An 18,109-nucleotide genomic window follows, 5' to 3' on the forward strand; every position below is an offset into this window, starting at 1 on the left:
CTTGGCTTCAGCTCCAGGGCCCTCACACTCAAAAAAAAAAAAAAAAAAATGTCGGCCGGCCTCTCCCGTCTCAGGTTCAAGCGCGGCGGTTCTGCCCTGAGTGAAGATGGCGCCCACTCACGCTTCCCTGCCCGGTTTCAGGCCTGGCAGGGAGGCTTCAAGGCCCGTGCCTACTGACCCCGCCTGGTTTCCGTAGTAAGACGCGGAGGAAAGATGGCGGCAGCTGCGGTTTGAATTCCATCCGCGCCGCCAGACTGAGAACAAGAGCTGGACTGGAAGGGGCGGGACCTGGGCAGCCCAGCGCGTCGCGACAGCTTGGAGAACCAGTGGCGCCGCCGCACACACCGGTGCCACCGTCTCTGTGTTCATGATGGACTCGGGGATGGAAGAGGACGTCACCCTGCCTGGGACCCTCAGCGGCTGCAGGTGTGGCCCTGGCTTTGCGGTTCGTGGTAACTGGGTTGGGGTTCGTATAGATGGCGGTTCTCTCCCTTGAGGCCCGTGTGTGTTGGAACCTGAGGGTGTCCAGGCAGCTCCACATTCGTCTGTGGTATTCTGGAACACACTCTGAGAAAATGTGTGGAATGTAAGGGACTTTTTGAAAGAATGAGAGGAGATGGGCCTAATTGGGATTTGTATTAGTAGGGGCTGGTTGGGACTGGGCTCCTAGGGCACTTAGTGATTCGTTCTTGTCTGAGAATCTGCATTCACTGTGGGAAGTGTGTTGTTATTTTAGACTTTCTAAGGGCTCACGCAGCAGCCACCCAGGGCAGAGGCATTGCAGGAGTTAAGAGCCTTGGCTGGAGATGGATGGAACTGGATTCAAGTCCAGCCCATAAATTGACTATGTGGGTGACCTTGGAAAGGACTTCTGCTCTGCTCAGTAAAATGGTAATAGGCACGTATGCCCTCACCAGAATTGAATGAGATGAAAAGGAACAATTCCTGCCTAGCAGTTCTCTTGGCAAGGCTAGCAGCTGACACAACAATGTTGAAAGGGATGATCTGTATTGCCATCACTACCACTACTACAAGTTGTGTCTTCTGTCCAAGGCCCTTGGGACCAGAAATTAGATTATTTGAGATATTTGGAATGGGTTGTTGGCATGAGAACTAACCTAGCGCAGTGTCTAACTCAGGGGATCTGCTAATACTCTCTTTCATCCCCCTGCCTTGACAGGGGAGATGCTACATTCATTTCTGGTAATTCGCCTCCTAACCCACTCTAGGCCCTCCAGGCAACTTGCCATGTTCAGGATGAAGTTTTGTAATGTGGCTTTCTAGTTTCTTCATAGCCTGCTGCATCTGCCTCTAGCTTCCCCTCTCTCTGGTTCCCAACTCTGTTTGTTCCCCAAACTCTTGGTCCTATGCCTGACTGTTAAGTTCTGTGTCAGGAATGATCTTGCTGTGTTGTTTCTTGCTGCCATACCTGTTCTTCCTACACCTTTTGCCTTATTAACACCCCTGTTCCACTGCTAGGAAACCCTCACTGCTATTCCCCTCCTTGAGTGGGCTATCTATACTGTTCCAGCTACTCTCACCTGTCTCTGTCTGAACCTTGTTGACAGTCATCAGCACTGTCCAAAAGAAATATGACCTATGGTGTATATTTAATTAAAAATTGTGATGTAAGACCAGGCATGGTGGTCTCACCTTTTCCCCTAGCACTCAGGAGGCAGAAGCAGGTGGATTTCAGAGTTCAAGGCCAGCTTGGTCTACAGAGCAAGTTCCAGTATAGCCAGGGCGACACAGAGAAACCCTGTCTCAAAACAGCAACAACAAATTTCTGGTATTCACAATTAAAAAAAAGAAAAAGAAACAAGTGAAATTCCTTTATTTGTGGTGCTGGAGTTTGAAGGCAGGGTCTCACATGTGCTCAGCAAGTGCTTTACCACCAAGCAGCAGCAGCTTTGAAGACAGGTGAATTAGTAACATACTTGATGTAGCTTAATATTTCCATATATAATTCTAGCAATATCTATAGAAAAACTTGTTGATGGTGTATTTTACATTTTTCAATCTTAATGTTTGACATCTGGCATGAAATTTTACACTTTGTTTCCTTTTCCGTTTGGACAAACTGCATCTCAAGCCATAGTTAATGACTTGTGTGTTGGGCAGTGCAGGTGCTGGCTTTTAACATATGGTCACCACCAGATGAGATGGAGACCTATTTTAGAGCAGGAACTAGTTTTGTCCATTTTAGCAACCCTACACTCTAGCCTAGTGTCTGGTACACAATGGGAACAGAATGACATTTATTAAGTCACTGAGTGAAAACTGACTCTTTGAGGGGCTGCTTTTTTCCATGTTACCTGTGGGACCCCTAAAGCACAGAGAGCTGAAAAGAATGGTCTGGGGTCACATGATAAATCAGGACGTAAATCTAAGCTTCCTGACTCTAAGCCTGCTTTGCCTTCTGGTTAGTCTAAACTAATCAAACTGGGTATTCTGGGATTCTTATAGTCCTTCTGGTTAGTCTAAACTAATCAAACTGGGTATTACGGGGTTCGTGCTGACGTTCTGGTTAGTCTAAACTAATCAAACTGGGTATTCTGGGGCTCCTGCAGACCTGGTTAGTCTAAACTAATCAAACTGAGTATTCAGGGGCTCTTTCAGGGCTTCTGCCACTAACTGGCAGATTCAGATATATTCTGGGAGGAATGGATCTCCATTAGGGGACCACAACAGGAGAAAATAGTTCCTATAGCACTAATTCTAATTGGTATTAGTAATAAAAATCCAGAGTCAGTTACAGGGTTAATGCTGAAGATCAGAGAAGTGGAGAGGCCAGCTACTAGAGAGTCTTTGACCTCTACCCGTGCCCAGAGAGAGGGGTGGTCCTGCCCTCAGACTGCATCTCCAGACTCCATTAGTCTCCACCAAGCCTCAGACTGTACTGAGTTCCTGTCTCCTTCTGCCTTACATTCCTCTCTCCACCCAGCCATATCCCTCCTGTCTCTACCTCCCTACTGTTGGGATTAAAGGTGTGGGTTACCCAGTGATGGGATCACCTTTGTGTGAGCTCTTTTTCTCTCCTGTAGAGAGATTCAGTCTTCGTGCCCAGGGTGGTCTTGATCTAACAGAGATCCCTCTGCCTCTGTCTCTAGAGCCCTGGGATTAAAGGTTGTGTCCCCACTACCTGGTCTCTAGTGGCTTAGTTCTGTATTCTGATCTTCAGGCAAGCTTTATTTGTTAAAACATGAAATATTACTACAAGTTCCCAGGATAAAACCATAGCTTCTCATTTTAATATGTTGCTTTCTGAGCATCTTTCTCTTGGTAATTTGCAAACCCCATGTTTACAGCCTAAACTGAGGCCAGGTTGTCTGTGAACTTTTGTTTCATTAGGTCAGGGTACACTATTTGCTTTGAACCCAATCCTTCTGTGTGTTTCAAACAGCTTTATCCTTTTCTAATTTGGACCCAGGGATCCAGCCCCATTTAAGAAATTTACTCAGGAGGCAGAGGCAGGCAGATCTCTGTGAGTTTGAGGCCAGCCTGGTCTACAAGAGCTCATTACAGGACAGGCTCCAAAAGTACAGAGAAACCCTGTCTTGAAAAACCAAAAAATAAAAATTAACAAAAAGAGAGAAATTTACATCTTTTTATGTAGAAAGATCCTGTGCTTGGCAGTCAGTGTGATAACACAGATACAGATGACAGTATAAACCCTCATTGAACTTCCTAGTTACGCTGCTTTGACTAAGTCACTGTTGATAACGTATTTTACTGATGGCCACACAGATGAAGTAAGAGTGTACATACTAAGCACCTGGCACCTACTGGAGAAAATGTGAACTCAGTGTGTGTTCTTAAATTCCTACTGTTGTCAATACAGGATCCTCAGCACTGCAGCCCTCAGTTCATCTCTTTGTTTCATGCCAACTGTCTGACTGTGTTCAGCTTGAGTGTCCTGAGGCCTGAGCTCAAGCTTATTGCTCCAGCACGTGGCTGTTAAGTACCTGCTGCCATATCACGAGCAGGCTGGATGGAAATGTTTAGTCATAAGCGCAGTTTTATTTGGACCATGATCATGGATGTCAGGAGAAAGGGTCTGAAAAGAGGACAGGGTAAAATCAGATGAGGACTTGGTGGTAGTGGGAGGGCTACCTTGGATCCAGGGCATTCTTGAGCCGCGAGGCTTGAGGAGAACTGTGGTTCCTCAGTTGATAAAGGACCTGAGTTTGATCACCAGAACCTCCCTACAGAATGCTAGGCATGGTGATGTGTGCCAGAGGGCTGAGATCAGAGGATCCCTAGCGTTAGCAGATGAGCTAGTTTAGAATAATCTGCCAACCCCAGGCACAAGGAAAAAGACCCTGTTTTAAAGAAAACAAAACAGCCAAGGAAGATGGCTCCTGAGGAAAGACCCCCCCCCCAGATGACCTTCTCACCACCCCATGTCTCTGAACACTCGTGTGCATACATGCACACTGACATATGCCCCCATATGAACAGGTGCATATACATGAACATGTAGTTTTTTTTAAATATGTATTTATTTATTTATTTATTTATTTTTTATGTATACAATATTCTGTCTGTGTGTGTGCCTGCTGGCCAGAAGAGGGCACCAGACCCCATTACAGGTGGTTGTGAGCCACCATGTGGTTGCTGGGAATTGAACTCAGGACCTTTGGAAGAGCAGGCAATGCTCTTAACCACTGAGCCATCTCTCCAGCCCCAACATGTAGTTTTTATATCATAAAGCCTACCCATTTAAAGAAACTACAGAATATAAATGGTGTGTCAACATAACCATAATTCAAATTTAAAACATTTTCATTATTTGAAAAGAAACATGTGTCCCTTAGCAATCCTTCCTCATTTTCCTATTGTCACCCCGACCCCACTTCAGACCCCCGTGGTCCACAGTCAAGATTTTTGAGTCTATAGATTTGTCTGTTCATATATAAGGCACCTTACAGTGCACATTCTTTTGTGAGATACACATTGCAGCATGCATCACTGCTTTTTTTTTTCTTTTGTGTCAAATAATAGTCTGTTGTACCTATGTGCCATGTCTTGTTCATGTCAATGGATGTTGTTATTTTTTTCTGTCTATTATGAACAATGTTATGAACCTTTAATTAGGTATGAGTTTTGTTTGGACACAGGTTCTCTTTGAAACTATGGAACTCCTGGTTCCACACAGGAGTAGAATTGCCAGGCTGTATGGGAACTCTGTGCTTGTTACTTGAGGGACTGGCAAACACGTTTCAAAGATGGGGCCCATTTTTCTCTCTCACCAGCAGTGTTTTGCAGGTTCTGGGTTTTTGTATTTCACCAGCAATTCTCATTGTCTTTTCTACTCCAGTCATTATGGTAGGTGTGATATTATGTCACTGTAGAACTAATCCTTTAATGCTGAATGGTAGTGTATATCTTCTTATGTGCTTCTTAACCATTTGTGTGTTTTCTTTGGTGACATGTCTTTTTTTGCCCAGATTAAAAAATGTAAATTATTTCAGCCCCACACTTTCAGTTCTTCATATCTGCTCTAGAGGCATCTTCATACATGTACACAACGGGACCAGTTATAGATATTCGTACAGCATGTTTTTAAAAGAGCTGCTTAGAAACAAGTTGAATTCCAGTTAGCAGGGGATCAGGTAAATACAAATCCTTTCAGAAACACCTTTCAGACTGCATGCAACTCCCACTGTTGGCTCTTAAAAGTAAGCTTCCTAGGTTACAGTCAGGCATTTTAAAGTAGGACAGGACAGAGACGGTTTCAGGCAGTAAGGAATTCTTTATGGATCATTGCCAGTAGAATTCAAAAATTAATGCGGCGGAATGCTCTGTAGGGTTATAAATATGGTCACAGACCCATGTATACAGTCACTGAAAATGTAGGATGAATCTGTAGCTAGAGGAAGGGTGGTGTAGAGTATCACACTCACTTTAAATGCATTGGTGTGTGTCCATCCGCTTGTGTCCCTTCATGGATCTTCCTCTGCCTGTTGCTCCCCATCTTGGTTTTCGAGATAGAGTCTCTCATTAACCAGCTGCTTTGCATATACTGGCTGACCAGGAAGCCCCCAGATGCACGCTTTAGCACTGCCCCTACCAGTGCTGGGGTTATAGGCATATACCACCACAGCCGGCTTCCAGATGGTCTCTTTCTATCCAAACTGAGCTGTTTATGCATGTGCAGCAAACAGTTTGCCCACTGAGCTGTCTCCCCAGCCTGCATTTGTCTTATTTTAAGCCAGAACATAAAACTGTGATTCTCTGTATATAAATGCCCAGACCAAGGTTAGGAGGCACCTTGTTTCTGAAGTCATTGCTTACCTCTTAGGAAGTGACTGTGTTGGGACTCTCTAGGGAGAAAGAGCATTAGGTATGTCTGATTTTCATCTTTATGCATTTCTTCTCTAATTAAAATTCATGGCATACAGTGGAAAAGGATGTTCAGAGACAAACAACAGTGCACTTGTTCATGTGATTGTTTTTTTCAGGGTGAGTCCGGTTCTGCTTGAGCTCTGATGGCACTGCCAGTAAAAGCTTAGTTCCCTTTGGGTCTTCTCGTGTGGAAGACAGTTATTTCTAGTGACTAGACGCACAGAAAGAGATAGCTTCCTTCAGAGAGGCAATAAAATAAGGCAGGAGGATGAGGTAGAGAAGTGCACTCGCTCTGGGGCCCAAGTCCTTCCTCCCCTGTCACATGGTAGATGCTCATTGGTTTATGAATGTTCACCCGTTCATCCAGTAAAGAATGGTGGCCATGCTGTGTGCTGAGGCTACAAGACCCTTCCTCTTCTCATTTATTCTTCATCATCCCTCCCCCTGGCGTCAGGAGGCCATAGTAGTGAGGAGGTGCAAAGTGTACAAAGTGAAATCAAGCCAGTGTTGGCTTCCTAACTTTACTTTTAGAAGCTATATATGTGTGTGTGTGTGTGTGTGTGTGTGTGTGTATGTATATATGTGTGTGTATATATATATGCATATATATGTATATCACAACAAAAGAAAAAAAACAAAATTTAAAATAGCAACCATTCAAAAGATGGTGGTTGAATTTGATTTTAGTCTTTAAAATTCAGAGTCGAAAATAGAGTTTGTCCTTTTAGTGATGCTTATTGTAAGAAATAGAAAATTAAGGTGAAGGAAAATATGTCTATTCCCTTTGAGTAATACTTTTGGATCTTTGGAATATTTTCTTGGTGTTAGGTATTTTGTTGATCACACATTTCTCAAGAAATTGTAGAATTACTTTGCATGTGATTTTTCATGATTGAAGCATGTTCTACTTAAGTTTCCCCAGTTATCTTCTTAGTTGATCTACTTTAAGTGCTCATATTCTTGATGTTGGATTTTTGTATTTCCCGGTTTTTGCTTGGTGTGATCCTGAGAGCTTTGTTTCAGTTCAAAGTTTGTTGTTTAGGAACTGTCTGAGGTCGGACGCGTTCATGGAGTTAGAGGCAGGAAAAAAAGTTGTCCTGGATTCATAAAGAGCTCTGTTTTAAAATCTTATTTTCATGTTGTATCATGGAGGCATTAAATATTGTCTTCGTCAGAGTAGCTGTTGCTGTAATGAAACAATATAACCCAAAGCAACTTTGGGGTCGGGAAGGTATATCCCACTTATGCTTTCAGGTAGCAGTTCATCAGTGAGGGAAGTCAGGGCAGGACTTCAAGTAGAACAGGAAACTGAAGGCGGAAGCTGATTTCGAAGCCATGGAAGAGTGCTGCTTCCAGGCTTGTTCCTTGTGGCTTCTTCAGCTTTTTTTGGTTATAGTTCCCAGGGCCACCAGCGCAGGGATGGCACCACCCACATTGGACTGGACCCTCCCCTATAATCAGTAATTAAGAAAATGCCTTACAGCCTGATTTTATGAAAGCACTTTCTCAGTTGAACTTCCCTCCTTTCAGATGACTCTAGCTTCTGTAGGTTGACAGAAGATTATCCAGCATGGACATAAAAGGCCAGGATTCTAGACTTGGTTCTTTACTTCGCTGCCACGTGACTGTGAGAGGCACTGCAACTCTCCAGGCCTCAGGACTTTCCTTTAGAAAATGCATGCACCTTCAGGGAATTGGCAGTTGGAAGAAGGATAAATATTTTATAAATTGTAAAGCACTGTATGTGTGAAGGTGGCAGTGATGTTCTGCTTTTGTTTCTGAAGCACTATAACTATGACAGGCATCTTGCTAGGCACCATGTACCATGTTTATTTTTATTCTTTTTTTACCAAGCCTGTTACTCTGTGAAATAGAAGGCTATGAGACTGGTAGAGGTAAAAGCAGGACTTAGAATGGACTGCAGGGGCATGTCTGTTGTAAGTTACATTTCTGTCTCTGTCCCCAAATCCTCAAAGGGCTGCCTTAGACAGTTTCACAATGAGAGTGTCTCAGATCAGTGACATTTGCATGTTTGTTAGATATTCCTCAAAGTCTGAATTTGTGCCTGTATTAATTACTTTTCTATTGCTGTGATAAGACACCATGACCAAGGCAACTTATGGAGAAAAGAAGTGTATGACTTACAGTTTTAGAAGGTTAGAGTCTGTGACCATCATGGTGGGGAGCTTGGCAGCAGGCAGACAGGATACAGGAGCAGTATTTGAGAGCTTATGTCTTGAGATTGGAGTCACTGGACTGAGAGAGGGAGATGAGGAATGGCATGGGCTTTTGAAGCCCCAAAGCCTTTCCCAAGTGACATACGTCTATTAAAGCCATACCTCCTAATCCTTCCCAAGCAGTTCCACTGATTGGGGACCAAGCATATAAATATATGGGCTTACTGGTGTCATTCTTGTTCAGACCACCATAATTCCTGATTTCTAGAGGTTTAACTTTTGCTTGTGATGACCAGTTGATGATGTCTAACAGATAAAGTCAGACTCAAAAAACCCAAATGGCTTATAGCTGGCCCTGCCTTCCTTTTCTTAGTCCATACTTATAGGTTCAATAGGTAAGTGACCATGAATATCACTCAGGTATGTAAACTGTAACTCAGCGGAGCTCTCAGCTCCAAAGCCTGAATTCTTAAAGTTCAATGCTTCCTGCCTCCCGGGAGCTTAACACCGTGTCCTTCTTGGCCGTGGCCCAATGACTGTTGCATGAGGTCTCTGCTCTCTTACAGGTGTCTTTTGATCAAGTGCTAGATCATCTCTCATCCCACTGTGCTCTCTCCTAGTGACCTTCACCCTATTCTACCAAGTGAGCTGGATGGCATCAATGGCATTGCTGGCTTGGGAAACGGAGGTAAGTGTGCAAACCAAGAAAAAATGGGGAGTAGGCTAAGACCATGAGCATCCGAGGCCCAGAACCAAGCTGAGTGTCCGCAGTGCGCATTTAGCATTTTGTATATGTGTACTGATTTGCCCTTAATCTTCTTCATAAACATGGACCAGAATAGTTCATGTGTGTGCCTTCCCAAGTGTCTGTGTAGGTAGTGCTAATTATTTTCCTTGCTCAATTTTTTTAGAGATATTTTGTCTCATGTTTTTTTTTTTTTTCTCTTCTCATTTTCTCTTTTATTCAGTAGATATACACAAAAAGAAGCTTTTGGAGCAGACAGAATAAGAATAAGAAGATTTATTTCTAGGGAATATAGCTTAATACCCTGTCCCTAGGTTTTCTTTTGTTTTACTTGAAACAAAACATTTGATAAGCAGAAAGTTGTGAAGTTTGCCCTTTATTTAGCCCAGGATGTACTTGTCTTTTTGCCAGAGTCTGGCCAAACATTGAGATTCAGCTTGGAATGTCATTGCCTTTAGACTGAGAACAGATAGATAAGAAGTTCCTCTGATAAATCATTTGATCCAGGTTATCAACAGGACATGTTAGGTGCTGTGAGAAAAGAAAGCTGGGAGAGGAAGGGATTAGATGAGCATTGGCTGAGAGACTGGACAGTGGATCTGAGAGTTGGCATCGGCCTGAGGTAGCAGAAGGATGGCATGAGCTTCTCCAACAGGCATAGCTGAGCACCAACTGAGGACAGAAGAGAAACCCCTGTGCTCCTATTAGGGACACAGGAGTCTGCACTTTCTCTGCCCACAGTTGTCTGTGCCTAGGGTCCTCTGTTCTCTCCTCTGCCTACTCCTGCCTACTGGCAGGTTAAAACTCAGCTTCAAACTCACTACCTTCTTTGGCTTTCCTTGGTTACTGAGCATCCTCCATCCTCTGAGCATTCTATATATTTGTTTTCATTATTTCATTTGGCCTCTTTCCTAGTATCCAAAAACAAATAGGTTCTCACCCATTTGCACTCATCCCATCCTGGCCAACACAAGGACTCTGGCCTGGATTATCCCCATTGTCCCCTAGCTGTTACCGTTGTTTCTCTCCTGGACCCGTTAGAGTCTGTTCTCAGAGAGACAGCTAGAGGGAGCCTGAATCTGTTCATGTTGCTCTGGCTCTGTTCTCTAATCAGCAGTGCAGTGATTAGCTGAGCCTGCAAGCGCAGCCTTCCCATTTAGATTTCTCTATCCTAAATCACCTTTTAGCATAGTATGTTGTCACCTAGTTTTGTCCCTTTTTCCTCTCTTTAGAAGGGCTCTATTTGATTCTTGTTATAGACAGACCCAGAAAGCACAGGCTGGAAGCCACCTTTCAGTGCAGCTTTGTCAGAGTGTGGGTTGTTCCGTCATTCTGACATACTAACCCGTGTCATGATAGTTTGTTTTTCTCTGTTTTGCCCACTTGCCGAGGAACCTCTTGTGTGTAGGATCACTGGCTCCTTCACTGTTCTCCAGATGTCAGGCTGGTGCTCGGTGCAGGGAAGGTGCATGATAAGTGTTTAATCAATGAAGGAAGCTCTGGAGAGCCTGGGCCTGTGCTGACTGCGCTACAGGGTTGGAGTTTCCTGCCATTGCCTGCTTTGGGAAGGACACTGCTTGGAATATAGGCTCTGTGTTTATGAATGCTTTGTGAGGCTGTTCTCCTGCAGCAGCAGAGGTTGAATAGCCATGACAAATTTTAGGTTTGTGTGGCCTACAAATTGCACTCTTCATTGGTGTTTTAAGAAAGCGTTTGCCAGCTGTGCTACCAAATCAGTTTGGTTCTGTCTCAGTTACTGACATGTGAAGAGGAGGAAACACATGTCAGGACTGTCTACTTTGTCACATGAACCATGTTTTTCTGGGGTTCATCCTCTTGGCATATATGGCTATATTGCAATCAATGTAGATATTTTGCCAACTGCTTCCTGCTGTGTTGAGAACTCAGCTCAAAACTCACTACCTTCTTTGGTTTTCCTGGGTTACTTAGCATCCTCCTTACTCTGAACATTATATATATATATATATATATATATATATATATATATATTTGTTTTCATTATTTTTGTTGGCCTCTTTCCTAGTATCCAAAAACAAATAGGTTCTCACCCATTTGCACTCATTTCAGAATCAGTAAATGCCAGCAAGCCAAAAGTGCCTGTGGGTACACTGAGTGCTATTCTGATTTTCTCTCCTGCTCTTGTCCCCTTTAGGGATGCTGGGCAGCCTGAATACACTAACAATTTTGTCTCTTTGCCTTTCAAAAGTGCTCCCAAACGTGTCACAAGAAAAGGTCTGGCCTACCAGAGCCTGGAACATGAAGGACTTTGAAAAATGTAAGTGAAGAGTTCAAATCATCCTCCTCTAAGAAGTCATGTCTGCTGTTACCATGTACCCAGACCAGGAGAGAACTGTTTCTTGAGAACTGTTTGAGTTATGCCAGAGGTGGGGGAGGGGGTGATACACGCCATGTATTGGGGCTTTCATGGCCTGGGCCTTATATGGCGGGGGGGCATTTACGTGTACACACAACCAGTCTTTCATAACGGTTCTGCTAGGTTCTGACAGGTAATTGGTTTGTTTCTGGTGTCTTAAAGATAAGAGTGTTGCCGTATTATTCAGTGAAGTGTAGCTGACAATATCATAGGTACTGATTTATAAGTCCGCCTTGGTTCTTGCTGCAACTCATGAGGTATTTTCTATTAGCAATTTTACGAAGGAGTTCTCAAAATAGGAGAGACTGATTTATGGTCATATAATAAATCTGTTAGAGGCAGAACTGGGATTAAATTCATATTCCTTTAAGGTTTATTTTAATCTACTTTAGTGTGTGGTATGTGTATGCTGTGTGTGTGTGGTGCATGCATGTTGAGTATGCTAAATGTGTAGGTCTGTGTGGTTGTATGTCAAGGCCAGAGCAAGATGGCAGTTATTTTCCTCTGTCACTGTCTGCCTTATTCCCTTGCGACTGAACTTTTGCAGCTGGTCTGGCAGGTTGACTGGCTGGCCAGTAAATTCCGAGGATTTTCAATGTCTGTAATGCAATAATTTAGGTTATCTCTGCTCCTCCCACTGCTGGGCTCATATGCATGCCTGACCCTGCCCAGGTTTGTTTGTTTGCTTGTTTTTCTTTCTTTTTAAGTGAGTGCTGGGGATTTGGATTCAGGTCTTGATGCCTGCATAATAGGAGCTCCACTGCCTGAGTTCACTTAAGCATTGTTGTTCTGCTGCATTGCCCCGCCCCTTTCATGTTTTAGACTTTGTGGCTGGTGAATGAAGCATGGGTATTCTGTACCCAGTGCTGTGTTTTATTTGCCAGAGAACGGATTACTGGTGACAAGTTTGGTTTGATGCTCAGTGACTTCCAACATTGTTACCTTTCATTAGTTAGCAGAGGGGGTTGTTGCCAAGTAACAGGAAACTCAGGTTATTTTCCAAATTCCAATTCTCTTTAACAAGTTACCTGCTCAACACTCTCATTCATCATGGGAAGAATTAGACTCTTCTTCATTTCTAACCAAATGAAATCCATACTATGCAAGACACAGGAAATATTTGTCAGAGAGAAGATGGAGGACGCAGAGGGAAGGACACCTACAATATTGTCTTTCTCTCCCCAGTTGTCTTTGCAGAACAGAGTGGTGCTGTCTCTGGATTTAATTTAGCATACTCATTACTGCTAATAGTTATCTGCAAACCACCAGTGACCAATTGAAGAAATGGCTTGTCAGATCTCTAATGGAAACAAGTCATTTTTGAGCTTAGAGTTGTTATAATTTCAGCTGTACATGCGCTGTTACGCTGTTGGATCTGGGGCCTGAACTGAATGGGTTCTGATTGTTTCACATCGTGTATAATTAAAATATGCTCTCCTGTTAAAGGCTTATTCCTATTTGATCATAAGAGCAATAATAACTGCTGTTTATTAGGCTCTGGCTCTGAGCTTGGCACTTTAAATATGAAGTTCCTTATAATATTAGAGCAACTTTGTGAGATCAGTAGTCATTATTCATTGTTGAAGAACGTGGTTTTAAATTTCATTATCAGATGAGGAAATTTAGCAGCATTGTATAATTTTGGCTTCACATCTGTCTTTTGAACTCTAAAGAATCCTGCCTGCCCTATTTAAGATACTTAGGAGATACCGAGGCTTGGGGATGTGGTGTGGCAAAGGTGTTCTCAAAGGACATTACTAAGGACCACAGCTTCTCCACATAGGCTGTCTCTTGGTCTCTTTTTGCTGGTAACTTTCGGCCAGCGGCTTAGCCTCCCTCTACTTCTTCTCCTTTCAGATGGGCTGTTAGGAGGATGATGCCTCTGTCATTGAGTCCATCCATGTGTCAGGTGGCCCTCCTTCTCCTTACTGTCTTATTGCTGTCATTTTTCTCACTCTGCCTTGTGATTGAAGTTTCTCTTGCTCAGATTGTTCTTGATGGCCAAAATCTCATTTTTCTGGAAGGTGAGGGAGAGCTTTCTATGCCAATATGTTTTAGAATTTATGTTTTTTCTTTATGACTGTGGTCCTTTGGCTGCTGTTAGGTTTTTATGGCATTAATATTTTTTATTGTAGCATTTTCGAGAGCAAATTTTGCAGCTCAAGTTGAAATGACCACCCTGTTCTCACTGTCTCCCTTGCAGGTCTTTATAAGTCACTGAAATTTTTCATTTGGCCTGAGCTACATTTTGTGGTGGCATTCTGGGCTTTCTGGGAGATGCCTCTAAGAAAAGAACTTGGCATCTAAGTGAGATTTAAAGGGACATGCATATGAAAGAGGCAGAATCATTTTGAATTAGAAGGGAGACTCCTGCTTTTCTTGTTCTAGTCTTGGGTGACAACTGCATGAGCATCAGCAGGTGCATTTATCTAGGGTTTAGTGAGACTGATCTGCTTGTGCTTCTCTCAGAGTTTCTGTTCAGTAAACAGTTTCACTTGGGCAAACCAGGTTGTCTGTCAGGTTGGGAATTTGCAGTGGGTTCTGCCCTGGTAAGTTTCCCTGTTCTGATCTTACTGGAAAGATGGATAGGAAGATAGTTCGGTGATGCAGTGAGTGCATAAGCAGAGGGTACTGTGTGATCACCTGTGGATACCAGGGACAGATAGCAGTTGAGTAAGTGACCTGGGCTTGGAGAATACTATGTATATGAAGATTCATATACAGCTTTGAGAGAGCATGTTAATAAAGTCAGGAAACTGTGAGAATGTATTTTCAGAATGAGGCTATCTCAAGGAAATATAGCCTAGAAGTAGGAAGGCAGTGTTTCTTGACTGTTACACTGCTGATGTTTTTGTGAAGGTGAAAGGAGAGTGTGGCCATAGCTGCAGAGCTAGAGGACCTCTGGTCATTTGACAAGCCTCATTTGCAAGCCCAGAGGGCTAGGGACCCACTCAGACTTTGAACCCAGCCCTTCTGGCACAAGGTCTTCCTGGTGGTTTCATGGTGTTGTACAAACACTGATGTGAAAACCAGGTTCCTTCCTTTATGTACTGAAACTGTTACCTGGTCATGTGCTGTCTTTGGTGACAGATGACAAAGTCAGCTTTACACATGGAAGGCCTTAAGCAAGAAGTCAACAAAGAACTTTAGTTCACTGAAAGCCTGACTTTGGCTTCCCAGATGTTGTGTACTAGGGTCTTTGGATCAAACAGGACCTGGTGAAGTCAGCATTTTGTGAAGGTCTGTGATTGTCTCCTGGGACCTGGACTAGACCTATTGTTCCTTAAAAAAATGATTATGGCCAGGGGTGGTGGGGCACACCTTTAATCCCAGTACTTGGGAGGCAGAAGCAGGTGGATTCCTGTGAGTTTGTGGCCAGCATGGTCTACAAGAGCTAGTTCCATGACAGGCCCCAAAGCTACAGAGAAGCCCTGTCTCAGAAAACTGAATGAAAAAAAAAAAAACAACAAACGATTATGTATGAGTGAGGAGGACCCCGTATCTGGTGTGCATAGAATAGTTCACCTCCAGGTTTTGGCAGAGAGTGGCATAAGTAGTTTCCATTTCAGTTGTTTGTCATGGAAGCATCAGAGAGGAACCTGTATTCCGCTGGGTGTGTTGGACCATAATTGTCTCTGATAAGACCTTCCGGTTTCTCATTTACAATAGTTACATATGAGACAGTAAAACTATCCTTCTGCATATTGTCTTTTATATTTGTGTAATTTTTCTTGGTGGGGGGGTGAATGACTGGAAATGGGAGTTCTGGATGGCCCAAGCTTTAAATCAGAATCATATGCAGCCAACAATAGACCCCAGAGTCGACCTGACTTCCACTGGTGTCTTCTCAAGAATTGTGAGAACCTGGGTGGTGAGGTTGACAGCTGCTTTTCCTCGTGTCTCAGCCTGATCTGCTTGAGGTTCCGGAGTCCTTTGGTCAAAACCCTTATTCCTACTTGTTGAAAAGCTTGGCTTCAGCTGACGCAGTTGGTCAGATTTGAGTGGCTAATCTGATTGGCTGGGATCCTATCTTGAAATTTGCTCTGTAATACCTGTGCTGCACTGGTTTGTCACTGGGGAGCATCCCCCTTGTCCTTCACCTCATGTCTGCAGCCTGACAGGTTAAAATCTATGCTGGATTTTAACTTTAGTTTTAGGTCTCATTTGTTGACTACCGACTGGTGGTCCCACATGGCTGACTTCCAGAATGTCCTGTGAAAGTGAAGCCAGTGAGGTATTTCAGGGTTGTGTAGCAGTTTTTGAGCCTTGGTATAGGAAGAACCTAGCATGATGTCTAGACTGCTGAAGTGTGCCATAAGGTGAGGGCTGCTAACCACTGCCTGAAGTTCTGCATACCAGATTCTATTTTCTGTGGTCCTCTTGATTTCCTTGACCTGGGAATAAAGTTTCTAAGTTCTTGCCATGGTCCTCGAGGCCCAGCCCAATGTGATGGTCAGTTCTTTGTTTCTTGGTATTCGGCATGTTCCTGTCTCTGTGTCACACAGTGTTCCATCCCACAAACTGCTTTTTACCACCACACCCAGCTTCTTCCCGTCCCAGGCCTGGGACACTGTGTCTCCCTTTCCTTGGTTGTCTGGACCTTCATGTCTAAGTTTTAATTTGAATTGGTTAGAAAGGTTATCCCTAATGCAAAAACAGTTCTGTGTTTTGTCTCCTAGCAGTCCCTCAGCACCCTTTCTTGGAATATTTGCTAACATGTATCACTTTTAAAATAGTAGACTTTTAGCAGGCATATGTTGATTGAATGAGTAGCTGCATGACATACTCAACCACTAAATTTTGATTGCTTCTTCTGTAAAATGGGAAACTTAATATTTATCTAATAAACTTGTGGTGAACACAGTGCGTGGCATTTAGGTCTTCAACAAATGGTTTCTCTATGGTAGTTGTTAATAAAATGAATGGAGATAGCACAGCTAGAGGGAGACAGATTGTAATGAGGATGGGGCATGTAGAACCAGAGTGACAGGAAAAAGAGCAGAAACGAAACCGAGGTGAGGCTAAGAGTGGGAAGATTTTGAGCAAGGCAGCAGCAGAAGAACCTGCTGGGATCCAGCCAAGCCTAGTGGCATGCAGGATGAGGATTCTCTGTGGACTTACCTGTATGACATGGGTCTTTACAGTATCCAGGAGTCAATTTTGGCTTTTCACTGCTAATTGTTGGGCACAGAGATTTGTGCAGTGGCAAGGCCTAGATTGAGCCTTCTGAGTTCCCAGACTCCTGCATGTTCTGTTCTGGCCATGCCCTCCAAAAACCTGGCCAGATGGTTGGCTGGGCAGTCTAAATTTCTACAATCTTTGTGAAGGCCATTTGGAAAGAGATTTTGATAGTTATAAAAATAAAATTACTCTTGAGCCCAATAATCTATTTTGGGGAAATTTATCCTAAACAACCAACCCACTGGAAGGGAAAGGAAAAAAAAATCCCTGTTCACGAAGCTGTTTCTTGCCACATTGTGTATAATTGTGAAAAATTGGGAACAAGGGAAATTATATTTTATATTTGCCGTCTCTGACTCTTTGGCCCAAGCTTGTTTTGAGGCTATTTCATAAATGAGGAAGTGGCGGTTACAAAGATGAAATGACTTGCTTATGAGCCTGGTTTGAGTTTAGACCTTACCTTTCAGATTGTGAAGCCTTTACCACAGCACACTGAAGCCAAGAATTCTCAGTAGAGTATAGCTGATAACTAACTCTCACTGATGTCAACGAAACTTGATACTGTCTGTGTTGGGGGGGGGGGGGGAGGACACATGTTTATGTGTATCAGTGTGTGTTCATGTGTATATGCATATGTAAAGGTCAGAGATTGTCACTGAATGCCTTTTGCAATTTCATTTAACCTACATTTTGAGACAAAAGTTTCTCTCCAAACTTGGCAGTTAGGGATTTAGCCAGCAAGTGCCAGGAATTCTTCTGTTTTTACCTCCCTAGTGTAGGATTACAGGCTTATATTGCCACCCATGGCTGCTTTAAATGGATACTGGGGGTCAGACTTGGATCTTTATGTTTGCATAACAAGCAAGCTTGGTACTGACTGAGCTGTCTCTCCAGTCCTAGTGTAATCTTTTAAAGTGATCATTAGCACACACATAGTGCATAGACACACATGCAGGCAAAATACTCGTATACAATCTTAAATAAAGTGACGGATATGTTTAGCTCTATAACAACATGAAACATACCTACAGTGTAATATTACATGAAAGCAGTGGAATCTACAGTCTTACCTGTGCTGTGAAGCTGTAAATGGTATTTGTGAGCAGAAACTGAAAAGCATGGGCAGAGAACTGACTGATGAGGTGGTTATGCTCCATATGTTACTCAGTTATTTTTAAACCAGCTCCTTTTTTAGGTTTAATTTTATTAAAATTGTGTATGTGTGTGTTTAATGATGTGCACGTGTGTGCAGGTGCCCAAAGA

The 18,109-nt window shown here is 43.2% G+C and overlaps 1 protein-coding gene across 1 annotated transcript in view; it reads left to right on the top strand.

The window, feature by feature from the left end:
- The first annotated feature begins 273 nt into the window (after positions 1–273).
- LOC121433820 (multiple epidermal growth factor-like domains protein 9) overlaps positions 274–18,109 on the top strand; it is a 100,582-nt gene continuing 82,746 nt past the window's right edge. The window contains exons 1-2 of the mRNA XM_041632454.1: positions 274–445; positions 9,146–9,213. Of these exons, the coding sequence (XP_041488388.1) occupies positions 9,178–9,213 (36 nt within the window). The 5' untranslated portion in view covers positions 274–445; positions 9,146–9,177. The remainder of the gene's footprint in view (positions 446–9,145; positions 9,214–18,109) is intronic.

This window comes from Microtus oregoni, unplaced genomic scaffold (assembly GCF_018167655.1).
Source record: "Microtus oregoni isolate MIOR12 unplaced genomic scaffold, Mior012 000041F_ref0000270, whole genome shotgun sequence".
In the NCBI taxonomy this organism is placed as follows: Eukaryota; Metazoa; Chordata; class Mammalia; order Rodentia; family Cricetidae; genus Microtus; species Microtus oregoni.